This window comes from Strongylocentrotus purpuratus, unplaced genomic scaffold, assembly GCF_000002235.5.
Source record: "Strongylocentrotus purpuratus isolate Spur 01 unplaced genomic scaffold, Spur_5.0 spur5_scaffold_12, whole genome shotgun sequence".
Classification (NCBI taxonomy): Eukaryota; Metazoa; Echinodermata; class Echinoidea; order Camarodonta; family Strongylocentrotidae; genus Strongylocentrotus; species Strongylocentrotus purpuratus.
The window spans coordinates 571,396-594,675 of NW_022145597.1; the positions used below are offsets into that span (position 1 = coordinate 571,396).

Here is a 23,280-nt window from a genome sequence, read left to right on the forward strand (position 1 = left end):
TAAAACATCGATAATTCTCGGTTTTGTTTTTTCTAGGACGCACTGTAGATCTCTAACAACCTTCATGCGGATAGCCGATGAATTTAACCTTCACTCATTACTGTGTTTTCTCTCAACTTGTGTTTGTTTGTAACAAACTTGTTGACCAACAGTGTGTTTATAGGACTGTGTTTATAGGTTTTTTTTCCATCCCAGCATTGAAAGTCTGAAGTACGTTTCTGTTTAAATGAATTTTTTTTATATGTATAGTCCATGGCAGTAACAACCTTCTTGCAGGCAGCTGAGGACATGGCCTCAGAGGAAAACAAGGTCAAGGTTCGCAACTGTTTGTAAAATTGATTGATTGACCCAACAAACTTTGCTCTACATCTCAATGAACCTGCAAGGGCAGGCAATCAAAATAAACACTCATGATGAGCTTTCTTTCTTTACCACTAATATGTTAAAGTTGAGTTCTGGTCATGCGGTTGCATTGTGAAAGAAATGATGTGGAGTCGATCAGAAAAGGTTGATCATGTAGCATATAAGTATTTGTGTGTACAGGTATTGCAAGGTTCTGGAATCATCAAAATGATAATAAATTTGGCCAAGTCTTGGTAAGTTACAAGCATTGTACACAGAAAGATGTATATGGGACTACACGAACATGTGGCGTAAAAATCTGTCCCGATTTTTACGATGTTACATGCCATATTTAGCATATGAAGGCATTTGAAGATCCATGCTTTTCAGGGAGCATGTTTTATCTGATGTTCTTCCACACTTGCATAATAACAATGATAATGCTCACAAATTTTTTTTCACCTCTTCCCAGAACTCAACCTTCTCTTTAAGGCTTTGTTTGATTTTCTTCTTCTGCACTAAATTTAATTTAATTCTATTTGGAAAGAAAGTGACTCAAAGTAATTCTGAATTGTAAATTGTGCAGCAGGTGGATTGTTTAGGTAAGGAAAATATAATCAAACTAACAATAGCTGACTGGAAAATATATTCACTGAAAATGTATGAAACGTTCTGTGCCAGGATGACAAACTGATTTTCTTATGATTTTTCGATGCTCGTTACTCAGGTAGTGTACACTTTCTACCAAAATCATTTAGCAGTTGGTTATCAGTACACGCTCACATTACCCAGCCCAATTATACATTTTTTGTACGACAAGACTTTCCGGTAGAGCATAACCCTGAGTTTGCGTTTGAAACGATGCTCAAACATGCATTTCACTATATTTATACAATCTTTCTTTATACCATGTTTAGACGAGATCAAAATTATTATTCATATTTATTGTATAGCTACAGTAAGCGTTTTTCGGTATACAGGTGTAGATATACGAATAATTTGGTAGTGTGCAAGGGAAGGGGAGGGGAGGGGAGAGGGGCGGAGGTCAATCTTACCTTCAATCATGAGAGAATTGACCACATCATGGTTGATCAGCTCAAAGTTAGGATGGCCAATCCATGCTCAATATTTCTTTTCCGACCTGTGAAGAAGTTATCCACCACCGTGATCTCATGACCTTGAAGCATCAGACGGTCAGCCAGATGAGAGCCAACGAAACCAGCTCCACCCGTAATCTAAGACAGGATAGTGAGTAGAATGAAAACTGTTTAGAGCTTGTGATCAAATATCAAGAGCTGTAGGCAATGTCAAAAATAGAACAATACAGGTTTTTTCAAATTCCTTTCATCCTACAATGTATATCATGTCATATATTTAGCTCAGCTTGTAGGAGATACCAGCGGATGTACATGTATGATGCTTGAGGGAGACTGGTGCCATTAATACAAGCAAGGCTGGTGGAAATATTATAAAATATTATGTTGAAGCTTTTAAAAAGTTATCTAGTGAATGATGGACACCTCAATTTTATCAGAAATATGAAAGCTTTATCTTGTTCATACTGACACAAGACCAATGACTGACCGAAAGAGGATTACATTACCACAAAGGGCTAAAAAATAAGGCATATCGGACAGTGTAGAATAGGTCTGAAGTCAGTGCATGGGGTAATCAAGGCATGAGGCAAGTCACACCAAACGTCTTTATTTTTTGTTGTCAATATTTAACATTCAGTATGAAAGAAGCCTCTAATATTCCAAGATTGTGCAAATTTGATTTGCACTGCAACAATACATGGCAACATTTGCTCTAAAAGGTCACTTCAAATAAAGAATGATTTTAGTCGCACCGAAGTTTACCAAGCATGGTAATACAGACATTTACAGAGTACAAATGCTTCTAAACAGACAAAATGCCGGAACATCCTAATTGTTTAATAGACACATTGAATAGAAAACATCCAATAAACTTGTGCAAACACTTTGATCAGGTTAGTCTGGCATTGGGGGAGTACAATGATCAGTTTGACATTCAAGTAGGTTGATAATATGAGTAGCAGGTCTTCTACGGAAATAATTTATGACCAAAGTTCAGATGCATTCATAGATGGGATTGGATCCTCCCCATTTTGCTACCCTTCATGTTCCCAAACATCAGCCCAAATCAAGTTTAAAATGTTGTAAATCATATTAAAGTAGGAGAAAGTTTTCTCCTTATGGGTTACAACTTACTAAAATTCTCATTCTTGTACTCTCTGGTAGATAGGCAACTTCTGGATATTTTCTTATTGTTCTGTAGGAAGAAAAAAAATGAAATTACAAAGTATTGTTTTTATTCAGAAATGAAGTAAAAGAATCAGAATACAACAGGAACTTAACAATTATTGAAGTGTGGTATCACAAAATATCACAATAGGTCAAAATCTATAACTGGTTATCAAAATTTTGCTGTAAAATCCACCTGTCATAGTCTTTTGACAGGTAAATAAAGCTTCACTTTATAGCTGTAATTAAATAATGGGTTTTTAAGACTTAAAACGAAATATAGTTATCAAAATCCCCCCATCTCCCCCCCCCCCCCAAAAAAAAAAAAAAAAAAAAATTGCCTGAGTTACTTCAACTGTTTCTCACTAGCTCAGAGTGTTTATGTCCAATAATCAACATTTCATTTCTGAAGTCATTCATTTTTAATTTCAGCATGAAAAGAATTACCAGCAAATTTGTATGTACAAAATGCGTAAATTGTACTTTTAATTACCAGTAACATTATTTGTTACATGCACTTTATCATAATACAAGTTCTATGTGTATTATACCATGCATACAAAAAGGAAGAAAAGGTGCTTTGACTTACTGTTTTTCTATGGCATCTAGTCTTTGTTCAAACGGCTGAATAGCCTGCATACATGTAGAAAGAAAGAAAGATGATATATATAACAGAGATATGTCAACAAGAAATTGGAATTCTGCAATATTCAAGTCATTGCAATACAATTAGGGAAAAAAATTATTATTATACAACATAATTCCTCCATGTATTCACTAAACTCATGTTATAAAATACGAAATGTAAAGCATTAGCATACTGCACTTTACATCACCATTTTCTTTCCTAATGGACCAGGCGCGGATCCAGGATTTTCCAATAGGGGGGGGGGCCGGAAATTCGAAATTCGCGCAGACCATTATTTAAACTTACCAATACTGACAAGGTCATATTAGAAGCACTGTACTTTAATAGTGTACTGGTACCTACAAGCGGGCACAATTATTTTGGAAGGGGACATGCTCACGTCACATCTCTTGTCCGATATCAACATTCCCCGTTTTCAAGTTATGCTCGGGCGCAATTTTATTGACATTTCCATCAGTGGGGGCTGAAGCCTCTTGCCCCAATATCTATTTCCTGGTTTAATAATTTGGCGAGTGAGCGGAAATTTGAGCTTATGTATGTTGTGAAAAGTGTTAATTGTGACCAAAATATACGAGATAAGATATAACAAATGCATATTGGTAATTTTTAAATTTTCGGGGAAAGAGAGGCTGCAACCCCATCCCGCATTAACTGCAGGTGTTTTGAAATCAAATCAGACTCCCAAAAAAGTATTAACCAAAAACGCACGAATCCTGTTTCAAAAATCAAAAAAATGTCAGCTCAGGGGTGATAGTGAGCACTAAAAAAAAATAGGTTTTTTTGTTTTCCCCTCAACCACGCCCCCCTTGAGCAAAAAAAAAAAAAGGCGATTCGCGGGGAAAAAACGGCATCTAACAACATTCCCCCCTTTCGAGTAAGAAAATTGGGAGAAAAAAATAGGGCAAAATAGGGAAGAATAGAGAAAATAAGGGGGAATCGGGAAAATCAGGATAAAAAGGGAAGAAAAAAAAATCTGGTAAAAAAAAACCGATTTAAATCGGTTTTTATCAGCCTGCAGCTTCAGAGGGGGGCACATCACCCTCAGACTCCCTCTAGGAGTATTAACCGAATCGCACGAATCCAGGTAAAAAAAAAATCAGCTTCAGAGCTAGAGAGGAACCCCCCCCCCCCCCACATACACACACACACACACAGACAACCCCTGTGCGCGCAAGCGTGAAATTAACGCTGGCGCTAATGCGTAAGCAGGGGCGGCAGAGCTATTTCCAATGTGGAAAGCACCAACAAAAAAGGGCACCTACAAAGCGAAATCTCAAAGCAAAAATATACATTTTTTTAGACATTGGTATATACAGGTGTACCCTTTCATTGTGATTCCATTACCAGGGACAATTTCAATATTTGTTTTTTTTTATATATCATACAAGATATTGCTTAAGCATCACACTTTCGGCTGGGTGTGATTGTCTGAATATTCATTTGCGAGCGAGCAAAGCGAGCGAGAAAAATGTAAGATCTGTGAGGTCGCAGAGTGAAAAATTACATCTTATAAAGAGGAAAAAACCAAATCATTATGGGGTTATAAGCATCACGGACGACTGAAAAAACATTTGTTTTAAAGTGACATACAACCTGTATCATCTATAAATGCGAGCGGGCAAGCGACCTTTAGGGGAAATTACTCTTAGTCGTTTTAAATTAGGTGCAAGACTAATGATGAGCAGGTTAGGGGCACGTGCCCCCCCCCCCCCCCCCCCCCCCCCCCCCCCCCCCCCCCGTGCCTACGTGCGAAAGGGATAAAGACACTTACATGTATTAGAAAAGAGAAGGAGCATGAGTCAAGGTACAAAGAGTAATTATCAAGGTTCAAACGGGGCACTTCTTACACCTGAAAGGAGGCACTCACCAGAAATGAGATAGGGCACTTATGGGTATGGGAAATGGGCATTTGTAGACGGAAAAGGGGCATCCATCAGAAATTGATTTATCAGAGGTGAAAAGGGGCATTTATGAAAAGGGGATAGGTCCCTTATTAGAAAGGAAAAGGGGCACGATTCAAAATAAAAGGGCAGTTAGCAAAGGTGAAAATGGGCACCCATCATAGATGAAAAGAGTACTTATCAGGAGGGGAAGGGGTACTTTTCAAAGTAAAACGAGCATCTCTCAGATTTGAATAGGGGCAATTATCGAAGGTGAAGAGTGCACTGAAGTGAAAAGAATTAACTTCTCATATATGAAAATGGTCATTTACCAGAGATGAAAAGGGACACTTTTTATTTCTTAAGGGCCTCATTTTTCTAAATAGCCCTTATCAGATAGGAAAGGGGGCACATGTGTTGATGAAATGTGCGCTTATCTGAGTTAAAAAGGGAAGGGGCACTTCTTTACAAAGTAAAAGTGGCCCTTTGGGGGGGGGGTAATTGAAGAGTGGGGCGAACTTTGCCCCCTACCCCTGCCACCTGGCCCATCATCTGAAAATCCAAAATGATGTTGTAGGGGCCGGGCGCGGCTTTATCATGAGTGCTTTTATGTGAACCTCTTTTTTATAAATATATTATGCTGGATTCCGACCCAGATTGCACACTCTAAAATGATAGTATGACCATCCCAATACGCTTGTAGTTCACGTATGCACCCCTTCCTCCTAATCCGTCGTTACCGTCACTGCCATTTACATATGGCTGGCCGGCATATTTTTTATTTATACGCTAGCGAGGGGAATTTCTCAATTAATTCCAAAGAAACCGCTCGCGAAAAGTCTAGCCTAGATCGGAGAGCTCGCTAGTGCTATACGCTAGTGTGAATTTACATCCAGGAGAAAGTTTGCTTAAAACACTTGAACGGTTATGGAAACTGTTTGTGTTTCTAATCTCCAAATATATTATTCTGCATCAAATATAAAACATTGATTTCTACTGTGATATGTAAAAGCACGAACTTACGTTAATACATACACATATTTTTTTTTGTAACCAAGAAGGTGCACCATGGTAATACATTTTAACAAACATATCAACATGTTACCTAGACAACTCATCACCATAGCCATTGTAAAACCATATATTAATGATACATGTAAAATATAGATTGAAGCAATTCTCGTCAGTTGGCTGTATCCTGAGTGTGATTTATAAAATGGATTTTGAGTAACATTTGCATCTACCTGTAGTTGAAGAATAGATACAACATCAATTAAGTTGGAGTTCAATTGGAAGGAAGTAACGAGGAATATTAAAGCAAGGGAGACTGGGAGATGAGGAATGCAGACAGTTAGAAATTGAGAGATTACTCGCAAGTAGCCTTGCATTAATGAATCCTTTATATAATGTTGTCTTGAGAGAAGTAGACGATTTTTTTTTAAATTGGAGATTAGTGCAAGTATTAGATATATTGGAAATAGAATTAATGAGAAAGTTATTTTTTCAAAATCAATACATGGGGGGGGGGGCACCATCAAAATAGGGCACTTTCTGGAATATAAGGTGCACCTACAAAGGGAAACATCAAAATGTAAATCTACCATATTAAGACATTGATAGACGTACGCGTTACGCATGTCACACACACAAAAATGAGAAGAAAAGAAAGAATAATGTTTTTAAAAAAGAAGATAGAGGAAAAGGAGAGAGACCGAGAGAGGGAGAGAGAGAAAGAAAGAAAGAAAAAAGGAAGAACATGAACACTTAGGCCTACATATTACATTTCCGACTGAGTTGGCTCGACATGTGCTTAAGTAGTCTGCGGACGAAAGTACAACAATACGAAAACAGAAGTTATATGAAATTGTCTTTAAGAGAGAAAGAGAGGTTAAATTCTAAAATGAAATGAAAGGGGCTATGTGACTCTCAAGGAGGAAATTACAATTTCTATCGCTCATGACGACTATTTGGAATTTCCTAAAAAAATTTAAAGTTCAAGAACTTCAAGAGCTCCGCCTCATGCAAGACTCCTGGCAACAGCAAATTATTTACACAATTTCTTGCTGTCTGCTGCCTCGAGATCACTGGAGCGAAGAAAGGTAACATATAGCAAGAATCCCTATTCAGTGAAGGATTTATCCCTTTTATTATTAAAGACTCCCAACAAAGGCTCTCCCCCTGCAAAATTGGAGAGAGTTTTATGTAGTTTAAGCTTCTAACAACCACGCCCGTGGACCTTTTATTATTTACACAAAGGTAAAAGTGTATAGCAAAATCCCTATTCAGTGAAGGATTCATCCTTTTTATGCAGATGCTTCTTCTACCATTCTTGACCAGAAGTGTGTTTCAAACTCAATGATATGGGCATCATCCCATTGAATGTTGTGTCCAGTGTTACGGGTTTGTTTTGCTACTTGCTGCCTAATCTGAGGGCTCTGTTGTGCTCTTTAAAAAGAGGACACAATAGGGGCAGCGCAATTTAAATATCAAGGAATGTATTAGAGTTTATTTCTAAAATGAAATGAAAGGGATATTTGACTTTCAAGAGCAATAAAAACTCTAATCCATCCCTTGGAATTTAAATTGCACTGCCCCATTCAGTGTGCCATTTTCAAAGAGCACAAAAAGGCTTCAGATTGAAGATTCCATCTCATAAAATTGTCTATAAGAGAGAAAGAGAGTTTATTTCGAGAGAAAAAATGAAATGAAAGGGCTATTTGACAAGAGCCCTTTCATTTCATTTTAGAAATAACCTCTCTTCCTTTCTTATAGATAATTTTCTCTCTTGAAAGTCAATAACCCTTTCATTTCATTTTAGAAATAACCTCTTTTTTTCTCCTAAAGACAATTTCTCTCTTGAAAAGGCTCTGCCAGGCCCCTCAAGCTCTGCCATGTTGTATGGATCCATTAGAAAGCAAAATAAGCCCACTCAATAATTAATATATATTAAAATGTCATAGCGATTCATCCAAATAAGAAATACACGTAAGAGGCATTTTGAAAGTTTTAAGAAAATTCCTTCAAATTCCAGGATATTGGATGTTATTTTTCAGGAAACTCTATTTAAACGAGTTGAAGCACTGGCGTTTCTGTTTTTTTAAAACTGTAACAATTCTCCTTGGATCAGATATAGACTAAGAACAAGCCTCATTATCTTCAGTATACAAGTGTCATTTCGGACCTTACAGCTTTCATAGAAATCGCTTCTGGACCGTCAAAGAAAAAGTTTGAGAACCCCTGGTCTACGCATTATACACATTAAGGCTGCGACAGGTAGTCGAATGCTCGAGTACCCGCACGGTTGACAACTACTCGGGTACGATTTCTTGTACCCGAATATTCGGCCGCAAAAAAAAAAAAAAATTTTAAAATTTTAAAAAAATAAATAAAAATGTCCAGGCCCACGCTTACCCATGCCAGGGAGAGCGGCGTCCGCTGGCATGGTACAGTCGGTAAAAATGTTTCCCAACTCAAGCACTGTCAAACTCACCTTTCAGAAACTGGGACCAAATGTCCAGATTTCTGTTTGGACTTGGAGGAAAATGGATTATTCTCCAATCTTTGGTTTTTAAAACAGCATTGTTTACTGTTATTATTCTTATTAAATCGGCACCTTCAACTGCAACTCAAAGTAAAGTTGCATGCGTTTTCAGCGAGGGACCTGAGAAACTGCTGAGTGGTATGGTAGTGGCAAAAAATTTAAAAAAATCCAAAAATTAAAAAATTCAAAAAAAATCAAAAAAATTCAAAAAAAATTCAAAAAAATTATAAAAAAATTATAAAAAAACATGGCGTCCGAATATTCGAGTATTCGCCTGTGAACCTGGGAGTGTACTCGGGTACCTCATTACACTGTTTTGCACAGCCCTAATACACATCAGGACCAACTTGACAACTTGACAAAAATTTGAGGGGGGTTCGACCCCCCCCCCCCCCCCCTGCGTACGTGCCTGCATGTGCATCCCTTCCTCCTTATTCCCTTATCCATCGTTACCGTCACTACCATTTTAGTAGGGCCAGCCCCCTCCTTTTAACGACTCCCAAGCCATCAAGAATGACCCCATAATTTATAGATTACCATTCTGCCGTTCTTTGGGGGGCCGGGCGCGGCCTTTTCGGAAGTGTTTCTACACTAACCTTTTCATGCACTACGGCTTAACATAAACAAGCATGCTAAGATTGAAAAGAAGCATAATTTCGACTCAGTTTCGCATAACCTAAAAATAAGAATACGGCCAGTCACCCCTCCCCCCCCCCTCCCCTCAATGCATCCGCCTTTACGCACCCCCCCCCCCTCTTCCCCTTGTCTTTCCCTTATTCGTCGTTACTGTCACTAATGTTTAGTGCCATTTCGTTGTCTTTCTTTCTCCCCGGCTCCTCTCTTCTTTTTCTTTCCTCTTTTTTGAACTCTCTCTCTTTTCTTTACTTTTTTGTTCTCTTTTCTTTTATCTTCTCCTTTTTTTCTCCCCCCCCTTTTTTTTTTTCTTCTTCTTTTTTCCTTCTCGTTTCGGCCCACCCCTGGATCCGCCACTGTGGTTTACTGCCACATATTTGAACAAGGCTTGAATCCTAATGGGGGCCACTCAAATTTTACGGTGCCACTAGCAAATTAAAGATCTTTTCCTCCACTGAAGTCCAAATAGGAGTATCTGAGTAACTCTTCCTTTCTCAGTTTCCAAGTGCATGAAATCAGACAAGGTCTATTTCACTGATTGTTTGCCATTGTGATCAAGGGGACCTACATAAATATTTGCCCTTCAAGCTATTTGTAACCAAGAGTGTGTGTGTGGAAAGATCTTCAAACTGTGGACTTCAATTAAAGGTCATTGTATACTGAAGCACTTGAATGAAAAAAAACACTTTGCTCAAAAAGGAAGGGTAGGGGTGAAATCTTTGTCTACGTATCACCCCACTCTTGCTATTTTGACATGGATCAATCAGTTATAAACTTTAAAGGGCAACCAAAACCCTTCAGTTGTATGAAGGCAGAAAAATAAATAAATGAACAGAACAGCAAAAGTTTAAAACAAATAGGTTCATCAATGAGAAAGTTATGAATGTTTGAAACGTGAAATCACCAAGTCTATAGTTGTGAAACTCAAAGTGGCAGTATGGTCGGAGGATCATGACCTAGTCTCGGATAACTCTCCCGGTTTGTCATGTACAAAAATATCTGTAATTTCTGTTTTTCTGTAAGTGGCCTTTCCCTACATGTTATATATCAAATATCACATCAATTTCACTGTCAATATCACATATATTCACTTTCAAATTGAGAATTTCCCTTGTGCCATTATATTTTAACCTCAGCTTGCAGCCTTGGTGTAATATAACAATACTCAGGGAAATTCTTAATTGTTGATTCACATATTTTGCTATTTTGAGCGGTGGAACATCAAATAACAATATCAACATTATTATATTTGGTTGCTGATAAAGAATAATATATTGTCCATGTGGCCTTGTTATGCCAATTGGATTATTCTACATTTCCATAAAAATGTCATTCAGATGACATATTGCACAATTTTTATTCCTTGAAATCACCAATTATTCATGCACTTTTTTCACCTTTTTGTGCCACAATATTTTCGCTTATGCTACAGTGTTTAGAACCGATGAACTACAATGAAGTCTTAAATGTATTATACCGGTAATGTTTTTATCAGATTTCACTGACCTTTCTAACTGCACTTTCCACATCCATATCAGCTGCACCAAGTTTAAATAATCTGTACATCAAATAAAAACAATAGAGGTAAATTGCAGGAATTAGACAAGCATTGTAACAAAGATCCATTTACGTTTTTTTACAATAAAATCAAACCAACTTCCAAGCCTTCCTTTATTGACAATTGAAGTAATAAGTTCATATGTATCATATCTGTTTGATATATTTTAAGTTATTTTGTCCCCTATGTTACCAAAGACATGTACAATTTACTTTAATCTTATCATTGCATTAGATTAATAGCCCTACTAGAGATGAGATCAGACTAAAACACGAATATTGATGAAAGAATACAAAATTGTGGTTTTCTGCGTAGAACAGTAAACCCAAATATGGCATTCTTTCATCAATATTCATCTTCAAACACATTTGTTTTGAAAATCCTTGCCGAAGTGTATGTTAAATAACAACCCCTTTCACACCATTGCACAATTGGAGTTAACTTTTGCCCCCCCCCCCCCAAAAAAAAAAAAAAAAAAATTGGGTAAACTTTGGGCTCCCAACGCTTTAAGAAACCTTTGCCAAATCTGTATAAACGTTCCTCATGAAAAATCTACTTGTAATTAGGGTAAAAGAGATGATTGAAATGAAATATGTAGTTCCATTTACAGACAAAGCAATAGCATTGAGGTGGCCTTAAAGAAGAATGGAACCCCCCAAAAAGCTCATAATCTTATTCAAAATTGTTAGCCAGTCAAATATATCTTGAAATTACTAGCAAGCAAAACAATCTCTCTAAAGTAAACAGTTTCCTTGCTATCCATTTCTCCCACAGAAGCTGCCATTTTGAGAAAAAAAAACAGTGATGTACACTGTAGTATGAACAGGGTCATTAACACATTCCTACATGTACAGTATGTATAGAAAACATGTTAGAATGCTCTTTCCCTTGTAATGTGAACAGGGTTATTTACATATTCCTACATGTACAGTATGTATAGAAAACATGTTAGAATGCTCTTTCCCTTGTAATGTGAACAGGGTTATTTACATATTCCTACATGTACAGTATGTATAGAAAACATGTTAGAATGCTCTTTCCCTTGTAATATGAACAGGGTCATTAACACATTCCTACATGTACAGTATGTATAGAAAACATGTTAGAATGCTCTTTCCCTTGTAATATGAACAGGGTCATTAACACATTCCTACATGTACAGTATGTATAGAAAACATGTTAGAATGCTCTTCCCCTTGTAATATGAACAGGGTTATATACATATTCCATACCTGCCAACATTTGAAAATAAGAAATCGCATTTGCAGCAGCAGCCTAGCTGGCAATACGCGGTAAATCTGTACCAAAAAGCGAATAAAATTCGCTGCTCGATCATGCAGCCCATTCATACAGGGGAGATTGTGAGCACTAAAAAAAAAGATTTTTGGTTTTCCCCTCTACCATGCCCCCCCCCCCCCCCTTGAGTAAAATAAAAAGAGGATTCGCGGGGGGGAAATGGCATCTAACAACATTCCCCCCTTTCGAGTACGAAAATTGGGGGAAAAAATAAGGCAAAATAGGGGAGAATAGAGAAAATATGGGGGAAATCAGGATAAAATAGGGAAGGAAAAAAATCTTAATCTTTAATCTTTAATCGGGAAGAAGAAGAAGAAAAAATCAGGAAAAAATTTGGATTTTTTTTTTTTTTAAATCGGGAAACCAATTTAAATCGGGTTTTTATCAGGCCTGCATTCAACGCACACAATACATGAACTCTCACATCGAGGCACAGGTTAAAACAAGCTTAATTTGGCTTTGGCGCAAAAAAAAAATAAATGAAATTGTGAAAAAGCAGAGTATTCCAGATTTTCGGGTCCTAGAAATCAAGAAAAACGTAATATCCTGGATTTGTTTGTAAGGGTTGGCAGGTATGATATTTGTATGTAAAGAAAATGCCCTTTCCCTTTTAATATGAACAGGGCCAGTAGAAAATTGAGCTACGTGTACTTACGCTTCGTTCTCTTCTCTATGACCTTGACCCCAGACACCTGTACAAGTGAAATAAAAGACAATTGAAAAAATTGTTATTGGCTGGCTAATTGGCTATATGCCAAAATCAAATGTGTGGCAAGTAAATACAATTTCTAATAACAAACAGAGGACACAGTGGCGCATTGCAAAAACCCATTACAAACTCAAATTCTGCCAATATCCATAAGAACATCAATAATTGTTCAACAAGCATATAAGTAGGATACATGTACATATATAACAATAAATAAATGTAACATTTATAAGGATAATCGAATGATTAACTCACATGTAACTCAATTGCCCACTATGCACGTGCACCACTTGTGACTTCTCTGCAGTAATGTCTTCTCCAGTAATGTGAAAGCTGTCACCTCCTACAACCAAACCCATACCCAGGTCATTGTCCAGCGTGCACTCAAGCCATTGCAAGAGAGGCCTGAGTGCATACTGAACAATAGCCTGCACCAAACCCAGGTCTAGCCACAGGAGGCAACAAATCTCACATTACTACATATATATTATTATGTACATACATAATACATATGAATCATTGGGGACATAAACTCTTACATGTACTGTACATGTCTAGAAGCCATACAAGCATGATGTATTAAAAACAACTTTACATGTATTACTAGAATACTATACTAACATCATGCAATGCTTACAAACACTTACAAAAGCAGGAAATATGTCCCAATTGACATACAATGTAGACAGCAAAGGGAAAAGTTCACAAGGCTTCAGCTAACCAAAGACCAAGGAGAACTTCACACTGAAGGTAAGTTTAAAAACACCCACATTGACAATTACAATGTACATGTATGTGATACCAGCAGTTATACAGGTAGGTGGGTGTGGCTTCTTAGAATTCATTCAACCCAACTTTTACTATTCACAGGGACAGTGTGTAAATAAAACTAAACAAATTATTGTCCGTTTCATACTTGACTAAATCTGACCCAAGACCTGTAGACTCTAGACCCTCCTGGATTTCAAGGGGTAAGAGAGCTTGGAGAAGGAGGGGTGATGCATGGGTTGCACCCTTCTTCTGTGTACCCAGCAGCTGTGAAAGGGGGTAAGTCTGGTCCTATTGTTATCCACTATTTAATTATATCAGGTGAAAAGAAGAGGAACTCCACCCTTAAGTACATCCTAGTCTATTCCTCAGCCCAACCAGGCCAGGGAGCTGCATACAACAGTATAGAAAGATCTAGGTTCATCGACACAGTAGGCCTGTCTTCATCAAGTCGAGTTTGCCAAATAACCTGCTGTTTTCAGACTCGGATACTATCCCAAAGCTCAAAATTGCGTTTTCACCAGGCCGATACGCTCATCACAAACTACATGTAGCTCGGCCGGGCGCAAATTAGCCTGCTATCTACCAAATAACAGGACATCTTGGAAACAAGACCAAGATTTCTCGGGATATTTTCTTGACAAAATATCCCTCTAATTGCAACTGCGGGCTGATGAAGACGTAAATTAACTGGTTAATTTGCAATCGGGATAGTTAAAATAGCAGGTTATTTGGTAAACTTAAGCCAATGATGACAGGCCTACTATAAACTCAACAATAGGCTTGTGGTTTTAAACATTGAGGGTAAATGTGTGTGTAGTTTTAAAGGAGAATGTGGATGTGCTTGTGGTTTTGGAACTTTGGAATCAAATTAAAGATGAAAGTAAATCAAGTCCAGGATGCTTTGTTGATTTGGTGAATTTATTTTTCATTATTCATTTTTTAGTTTTTTTTCCTTTTTTTGGTCCATGGCTAGGGCTCTGGATAAGACTGTTTATACAAGCAATATATTTCTGCAGCTTAGACATGTTTTATTTTGTTCTTGGCTCATTATCATGATTTTTTTTCTTCCATCTTTTGTATTCCCCCTTATATTTTTTTTTTTTTTTTTTTAAGGGGGGGGGGGGTTATCATAGAGTGTTCTATGACTGTAATGACTAAAACTTAACAAATGCTATCAATGTGCTCTCAGCCAATCAAATGTCACATTTTCAGTAAATGGGGCCAGTCACCACGAAATGAGTCCAGTGTAGCATTAGGCTCAATCGTAGTAATAGCGATGTATAGTGTGTATGTACTGAAAATTGACCCACCTACCACATTTAAGATTTTTCCAAAAATCGACTTATTATTTCTTTGTTTGTTGAAAGTTTCATTGAAATTGAATGATGGGAAGTGTGTTGTTGCTATGTTGTTGTTGACCAGACTATAATATGTTACGCATCATTAACTTTACACCTAATTATCTAAAAACTGGGTAATCCCATTGTTATAAAGTCCAATTAGGTTTTTGTTCATATTTAGGTGGTCTGTTATCAACAGACCACCTATTGATTTCGTCAGAATTTTCTTTCTTCTTTATTATTATTATTTCTTTATTTTTATTTATTTCTTCACTTTTTTGTGTGTCGGATAACGTAAGATTGGTTATGTCAATTTCTTTTAATTTTGGCATAGGCATAAGTCATTGTAATGAGACGTGACAGGAACATTTTCAAGGTCATTAGGTTATCGTGACGTCATCCAGGCGCCATTTTGTGAAATCACGTTATCCATCATATCTTCATGATGCATCAGCAAAGGTCATTCATATTCATATCACATATACTTAAGGTCAAGGGTCAACAGGTCATGAAATCAAAGGTCACATAAAGGTCATGACGCGCGCGTATGTGCGCGTCAAAATTTAAAATTGCTCAATATCACTAAACTATTAAACGAGAGTACGAATCAGGTCATTTTAAGCATTTCAAAATTTTCCGTCCGTAAGTGTCCCCCGCGCGCGGTGTGCGCGCTCACAGCGCGCGGAAAAGGTCAAATTCAAAATGTTTACATGATTTGGATTCCTCTTAACGTAATTGACAATTTACATTAATTTCAGTCACTCTTCATATTTCATAAGGCCGTGAGCGTGCGTCAAAGTTCAAAATCCGCGCGTACTGCTATGGGCGATATAATGCAAATTTGATCAAAAACATGCCATTTTAAAAATCGAAATAGCTCTTCAGATAGTCCATTGACCCCCAATTTTTATATCATGGTTGGAGAAAGCGTGAGTTGGAGATATGATTTCATACCACCCTGACTCGTACAAAGTGAAATAAAGTCATCATATTGGCATCTAAACTCAAACAAATGTATTTTGTTGATGACGTCATTTTTGTCTTTGTTTATTTGAGATTATCTCACTTATCGGTGATCGATCTTCTCCCAGATTTTAATATCTTGTAGCTGAGATAATTCTCTATCAGAAATATGTCACTTATTTTTCATTTAGATGACGTCATCATAGTGAAATATTCGATTAAAGGCGACAATGCATAATTTGTCATATTTGCGTGTTATGTCTATTAAAGGGAGGTTACTTTTTTCTAAACATGAATCTGCTTTTCAATGTGTTTTGACCAGTGTCTCGGTTATTATTCAACAGTTTTCTCCCAAATTTTAGTATGTTGTAGCTGAGACTATTTGCTATCTAAATATTTCCTCATTTTTTCAATCAGATGTCATGATCATGCTCATGCTCATCATCATCATCATCATCATCAATGTCACCATCATCATCATCATCATGGTCTGAAGATGATCATCTTCAACATCATCATGATCATGATCATTATCATCATCATCATTAACATCATCGTTTTTATCATCATATAACATTATCATTATCATCATCATCATCACCTTTACTATCATGAACATCATCATGATCATCATTGTTTACATGTCTATATAACTTCTCCCATTCTCAAATCTATCATAAGACTTAGACAGACCACCTTATTCGTCTTCGTGACGAATTAATTCTGGATATAATTTTAATGTGTGACCCCTTAATTTAAAGCTTACTTAATGTAGATTCATATAATACTTAAAAACAGGAATAAAATTTTTGACCAACTGGACTCATTTCGTGGTGACAGGCCCCAAATGATAATAGTTGTTGAAACTTATTATTGAGTACAAGTTTTATGAAACAGGGCCCTGTTCTATTTCTTATCAATATGACGATTCCAAAACCTTCTAATACTTCGGGTTGAGTCTGCTTTCTTTGCAGTATACACCTTAAAACCAACCTATCCCATTTCCCTTTCGAAGGTTTCTTCAAGTTAAACGCATGACGAGTACTCACGTTAAACTTAGCATACATTGCTCAGGTTTCAGGGGTGATAGTGAGCACTAAAAAAAAAAAGTTTTTTTGTTTTCCCCTCAACCACGCCCCCCTTGAGTAAAAAAAAAGAAGAGGATTCGCAGGGAAAAAATGGCATCTAACAACATTCCCCCCTTTCGAGTAAGAAAATTGGGGGGAAAATAGGGAAGAATAGAGAAAATAAGGGGGAAATCAGGAAAGTCAGGATAAAATAGGAAAGAAAAAAAAAAATCTGGTAAAAAATATTTTAAATTTTTTTTTTTTTTAATCTTATTTTTTTATTTTTTTTTTTTAAATCAGGAAGAAAAAAAAAGATCGGGAAAAAATCTAAGAGTACTGCATACCTGCCAGCATTTGAAAATAAGAATTAGGAATTGTTAGCACAGTATGCCTTCGAAAATAAGAAATCACACTTGCATCGACTGTGTAACTGGCGATACGTGGCAAATCTATACAAAAAAAAACGAATACAAATTCACTACATGATCATGCAGCAATTTAAAGCATGCAATACATGAACTCCCAAATCGTGGCATATGATAAAACAAGCTTAATTAGGCTTTAGCACCCCCCCCCCCCCCCCCCCCCAAAAAAAAAAAAAAAAAAAAATTGGATTATTCCGAATTTTCAGGTCCTAAAACTCCAGAAAATCTGTATATTCCGGATTATTCGGAAGGGTTGGCAGGTATGGTACTGTACATGTACTACAGATGCACTACTACTACTACTACTACTAATGATAATTGAATTATGCCTTGTTTCCCTAGGATTATTACTGTTCTACCCAAGCATCCTGCAATCAGATTGTTACCCCAGCTTAAAAAGGAAACCAAAACCTTCATACTAAGTTACTTTTATTGTAAAGTTTAAGATATTTGAAAAATATCAGTGAAAATTTGAACAAAATCGGGCAAGGAATAAGGAAGTTAGAGCATTTTGAAATGACTAGTCACTAGAGGGCGGTATTCAATTTGATGACATCATCTGTGAACAACTCTCCATGCCTTTTGTACATAAAATTTCACAATTTTTTTGTTTTCTTCGTATTTATTTGTGTTCTTGATCCGACTTCATAACATGTGAAGTAGAATATCATTTTGCATTCTATATCTTGCTTTCAGGGGAGTACATTACCTCAATCACAAGAAAGAAGGAAAAACATGAAATTTGATGTACAAAAGGCATGGAGAGTTGTCCACAGATGATGTCATCAAATTGAATACCGCCCTCTAGTGACTAGTCATTTCATAAAGCTCTTACTTCCTTATTCCTTGCCCGATTTTGTTCAAATTTTCACTGATATTTTTCAAATATCTTAAACTTTACAATAAAAGTAACTTAGTATGAAGGTTTTGGTTTCCTTTAAAGAATAAATTATATAAATATAGAATGAAGTTATTTTCAAGTACTGATAAGTATATTTATATTTAATAGACTAACTGCAACATAAATTGTACGAACATACATTTAGTGAGCCAGTATCACTTTAATCAATGTACACACAATGATAACAAGAAAATAATTGATTTTTTTCTGGTTTGCTTTATTGTTCCTATATGTACCTGTACATACACTGTACAATGTATAAATTATAGATTAGTTATTCACGCCACATAATATCCTACTTTCTGACAGCATGTAGTTTCACACAAGCCCTATTCTCCTACATGTACATGTAGATAATTGGACCAGGAATCATTGAATGGTGTATGTAAACCTACATGTAATGTACAATGTATATTCTGCTGTCCCTTCTCAATGCTGATGAGGATCAAGACTTAAAGGAAACCAAAACCTTCATACTAAGTTACTTTTATTGTAAAGTTTAAGATATTTGAAAAATATCAGTGAAAATTTGAACAAAATCGGGCAAGGAATAAGGAAGTAAGAGCTTTTTGAAATTACTAGTCACTAGAGGGCGGTATTCAATTTGATGACATCATCTGTGGACAACTCTCCATGCCTTTTGTACATCAAATTTCATGTTTTTCCTTCTTTCTTGTGATTGAGATAATGAACTCCCCTGAAAGCAGAATGCAAAATGATATTCTACTTCACATTTTATGAAGTCGGATCAAGAACACAAATAAATACGAAGAAAACAAAAAAATTGTGAAATTTTATGTACAAAAGGCATGGAGAGTTGTTCACAGATGATGTCATCAAATTGAATACCGCCCTCTAGTGACTAGTCATTTTAAAAAGCTCTAACTTTCTTTAATTTTCTTATTCCTTGCCCGATTTTGTTCAAATTTTCACTGATTTTATTCAAATCTTTTAAACTTTACAATAAAAGTAACTTAGTATGAAGGTTTTGGTTTCCTTTAAAGCCACTCTGAAGTGTTGGGAGCCCAACAATTTTCATGGCAAAATTTTAAATTGTCACTTAACAAACAATTCTGCATGGATTTTCAAAATAAATGTGTTTGAAGACGAATATTGATGAAAGAATACATAATAAGGGTTTTCTGCGTACAGTGTACAACACTAAACCTAAATTTGGCGGCGCTACATGTACATGTAGTTCACAAGTATGCCCATACTCTGGCGCCAGCAGCTTATGCGGCTAGCTACCAGATTCACCTCATTACGGTCACTCACTTCACTCTACAGTCTCTACTCCATGAGGGAGGATTCCAGCCAGGCGCCATTTTGAAAAGCGGTCATTGAAAAGCAATGTAGATAAAAAATGCGCTGCACAAGGAAACATAAGTGTACAGTGCCAGGAATCAAACCTACAACCTTTGCATCTCCCACCACTCTACCTTCCATTCTTTGACCCCGTTCTCACTCACTTTGAAAGTGGTCTTAGTTAGACCGCTCCAGAGGAACGGGTCTTGAGGAACGGTTTGCGAGCATTCACACTCCGAGCAGTTTTTTATGGCTCAAACCGCTCCCCGAGTCAAAGTGGTCTTGTTGCTATGGCAGCTCAGGTCAGCAGGTCAATTTTTTCGCGCGCGGAATACAAACCGAATGTACCGTACTACATGTTTCGCACGGAACGTCACTAGCTCACTTCCGGTCAAAGTACGCTTCGTTCACATTGCCAATAGAACGGTCCAAACCGCTCTTAATAAGACCCGTTCCTGAAGACCACCTCCCGAGGTGGTCTAAGAGCGGTCCAGAAGTCCACTTCCTGGACCACTTTGACCGTTCTCACTCACCTAAGAACTGCTCCTGAGGAACGGGTCTTAGTTAGACCGCTCCAACGAAGTGAATGAGAACGGGGTCTTTGAGAGGGAACCAATCCCCAGAAAATATGTTTCTCTAAATATTTGAGGTTCCATACCCACACACAGGCCGTAGAATACCAAGACTTGCCATCAAAAGATACCCCTGGGGGTGCTTCACAAAGATCCTAACTCAAACTTAACTCTAAGTTAGACTTGCACATTATGGAGAGCCATTTGTAGCCTTGAAATAAAATATATTCAAAGGCATAAATTCAAGTATTTTAGACTTTTTATCGATTCCACATCAAGAACATGAAATATCCTTGATAATAGGAAATATGAATGATTTGAATCACCTTTTCATGCCTTTTCAAATAACTTTTACATTAAATTTTACGAATTATTTTCATAAATGCAAATGGCTTTCCATAATTGTTAAGTCCAACTTAGAGATAAGTTCAACTTAGGATCTTTGTGAAACACCCCCTGGTCATTATGAGTTCTCAATTCAAAACCCTAACTGTGGGCTCATTAATGCATTCACACTAAAAAAGAGAAATGAATTGAGAACCCCTATGAAAGGAGCTAGTGTGAAACCCAAAATATATCAGCTTCAACATTATTAAAAGAGTTTTAAAAAAAATATATTACCCCCCCCCCCCCCTCCCCAAAAAAAAAAAAAGGTTTTTTAAAAAAATTGTCAGTAGTACAATGTTGTACACTCAAATGTACTCAAACATGGCCTGAAAATACTGAGATTCTATGCAGGCCTTCATATACACCTATGCAGGCGTATGGTACATGTAATTTTTTATCTCAAAACACATTGAGCAAGAAAAGTCCTCACAAGACTTTCTACAAAGAGTTCAAACGGTTTGTGTTTCTGTGTTTGTTAAAGTACTTGTAAAGTTGTAATGTACATGGTCTTTATTGTATTAGCTAATTCATCTTATTTGTTAATTCTATTTACTTTCCTTTAGTGGGGTACATGTAGTTTAAAACCATCCTGAACGGACTCAGCCCATCCCTTTTTAAAATAAAATCCTCTCCTTCACCCCTTTTCTTCAAAAACAAATACAAGGGAGTTCAATTGTCCATGGGAGAATACCAGGATACTATCAATAAAAGAGTACAACTCACAGGAGGGGGGGGGGGGGAGGGGGGTAGGGGTTCCATGACTTTCATTAACTTCCATGCCAATAAAGAGCTACGGTAAGTACATCGTAGCCTCATCATCATTACCATCATGAAGAGGACCTAAATGTAAGTCACCTGAAGGCCTTGTACACTATCACTTGGCTCAAGCTCTCAAAATAAACCCAAAGTGAGTTCTCTTCAGACTACCCAAATTAAATAACACAAAATAACAAAATATAGCAGAAGATAAGACACTCTATTTAGTTTTAAATCCTGTGCAGATCATTTGACCCGCTGACCTTTGCTACCCCAGCAACAGGAGCGATCTAGCTTGTTCGTGCTATACCACAGCAATAGGGACTTTTATATTCGCACGAAGACAATGGGGATTGCTACGGTCGACGTCCTTTTAATGCACTGCCTTGAATGGACGTCACATGTTTCAGTCCACGCAAATCTAAAAGTCCCTAACAAGAGCAGTCTAGCTCGTGAGTGTGAACATAAACGAAGCGTACCTCTGGAACGATCCTAGATCGATCTAGGAAGTGAATGAGAACGGGGTCTATATACATGTATGAGAGAATCTTGGAGCCCTTAAAGGGTCAACCAATACAAACCCATCCTAATCTAAATCTGTCATAATCCCTTTATTGTATTTATTTTAAGTATACCATACAGTTCTTACAACACCTTCCTGCACGCTTTACAGGTTTTGAGAGGAAGAAAAATTTGAACTCAATTGTTCCTACATGTAGGAACTCTTATTTCACCCAACACAGTACAAGACTAATACTACAATGTACAGTGTAGACCCCGTACATTTCACTTTTATACAATTATCATAAAACGATAGTATTTAAATAGTAGTACTAGTAGTAGTATAAAGCTCACTAAATGTTTCTAAGTAAACAAATTAACCTACACATCAGTACTGTTTTCTATTGCTACTACAGGTATGCACAACTGTATCCTTTCTGCTCCACTGGGTAGCATTCAAGAAAGTCGCCTTTCTTTCTGCTCATGTGTTTATTTGTAATTCATTAAACCCAACACTGTTCACAGGTTGAACGATAGTGCTGTAGCCGAACCGCCGAACCGAACGGAAGTTCGCCGAACATGGCACTTCCGAACCGAACCGAACACAAAGTCCTGATTCGGATGTTCGGCAGAAAAATGTCTACGTTTTTGCAAGCTAATAAACTTTATATTTACTTTTTTCCCATTTTCCGCCTTTCTGATTTATGCCTATCCAGTGGTGGGCGCGACTTCACTGGCGCCATTTAAATCCCAAATCCTGACCACGCGGTGGCAAGCCATAAAGCCATAAACACGAATACATGTGCGTGATCAAAACGTGATTAAAGTTCAGCTCAAACCCATTCAACAACAAAAATTATATTTTAATTGTAACAATATCGTACAAATTTTACAATATAAATAATGGAATAAATATATATCATAGTATGTTTTTTATTTATTTAGGAAAAATAGAGATTTTATATTTTTCCTATTAAAAATAAAAACTTAAAAAACAGTTATTAACGAGCCTGATTTGCTATTCAAGATGGCAGCTTTCTTGACTCTAGCATTAGACAACAACCGTCTCAGAAAATCTTTCAAAAATATCATTTATTGACAAATTGAAAACATGATTCTTTTCAAATTGAAAATAAAACATGATTCAAGACGGAAATAAGAATGTAAAGTAGTATCTTTTCTTCACAAATATTTACGAGCAGTTTTTTAATGTGAAATTCGTGCTGGTCGGAAGCAGGGTTTTTCATCAGGATTGGGCAGAAGTCCTCCGTGCTGGTCGGGCCTGGCCAGCCAGTCGGCCGGCCCAGTGCTGACCGCCGTGGCTATAACACTGCTTGCTATTACAGTGTATATTACCGAACCCCGACCCGAACCAAGTTCGGACGAACAAATCATTTACAATAAATGACATAACATTAAA

The 23,280-nt window shown here is 37.0% G+C and overlaps 1 protein-coding gene across 1 annotated transcript in view; it reads right to left on the bottom strand.

Moving 5' to 3' along the window:
- The window catches only part of LOC753648 (UDP-glucuronic acid decarboxylase 1), a 39,049-nt gene that overhangs the window by 14,421 nt on the left and 1,348 nt on the right, over positions 1-23,280 (bottom strand). The window contains 6 exon segments of the mRNA XM_030981539.1: positions 1,398-1,463; positions 1,466-1,577; positions 2,574-2,634; positions 3,196-3,239; positions 10,816-10,867; positions 12,819-12,855. Of these exon segments, the coding sequence (XP_030837399.1) occupies positions 1,398-1,463; positions 1,466-1,577; positions 2,574-2,634; positions 3,196-3,239; positions 10,816-10,867; positions 12,819-12,855 (372 nt within the window).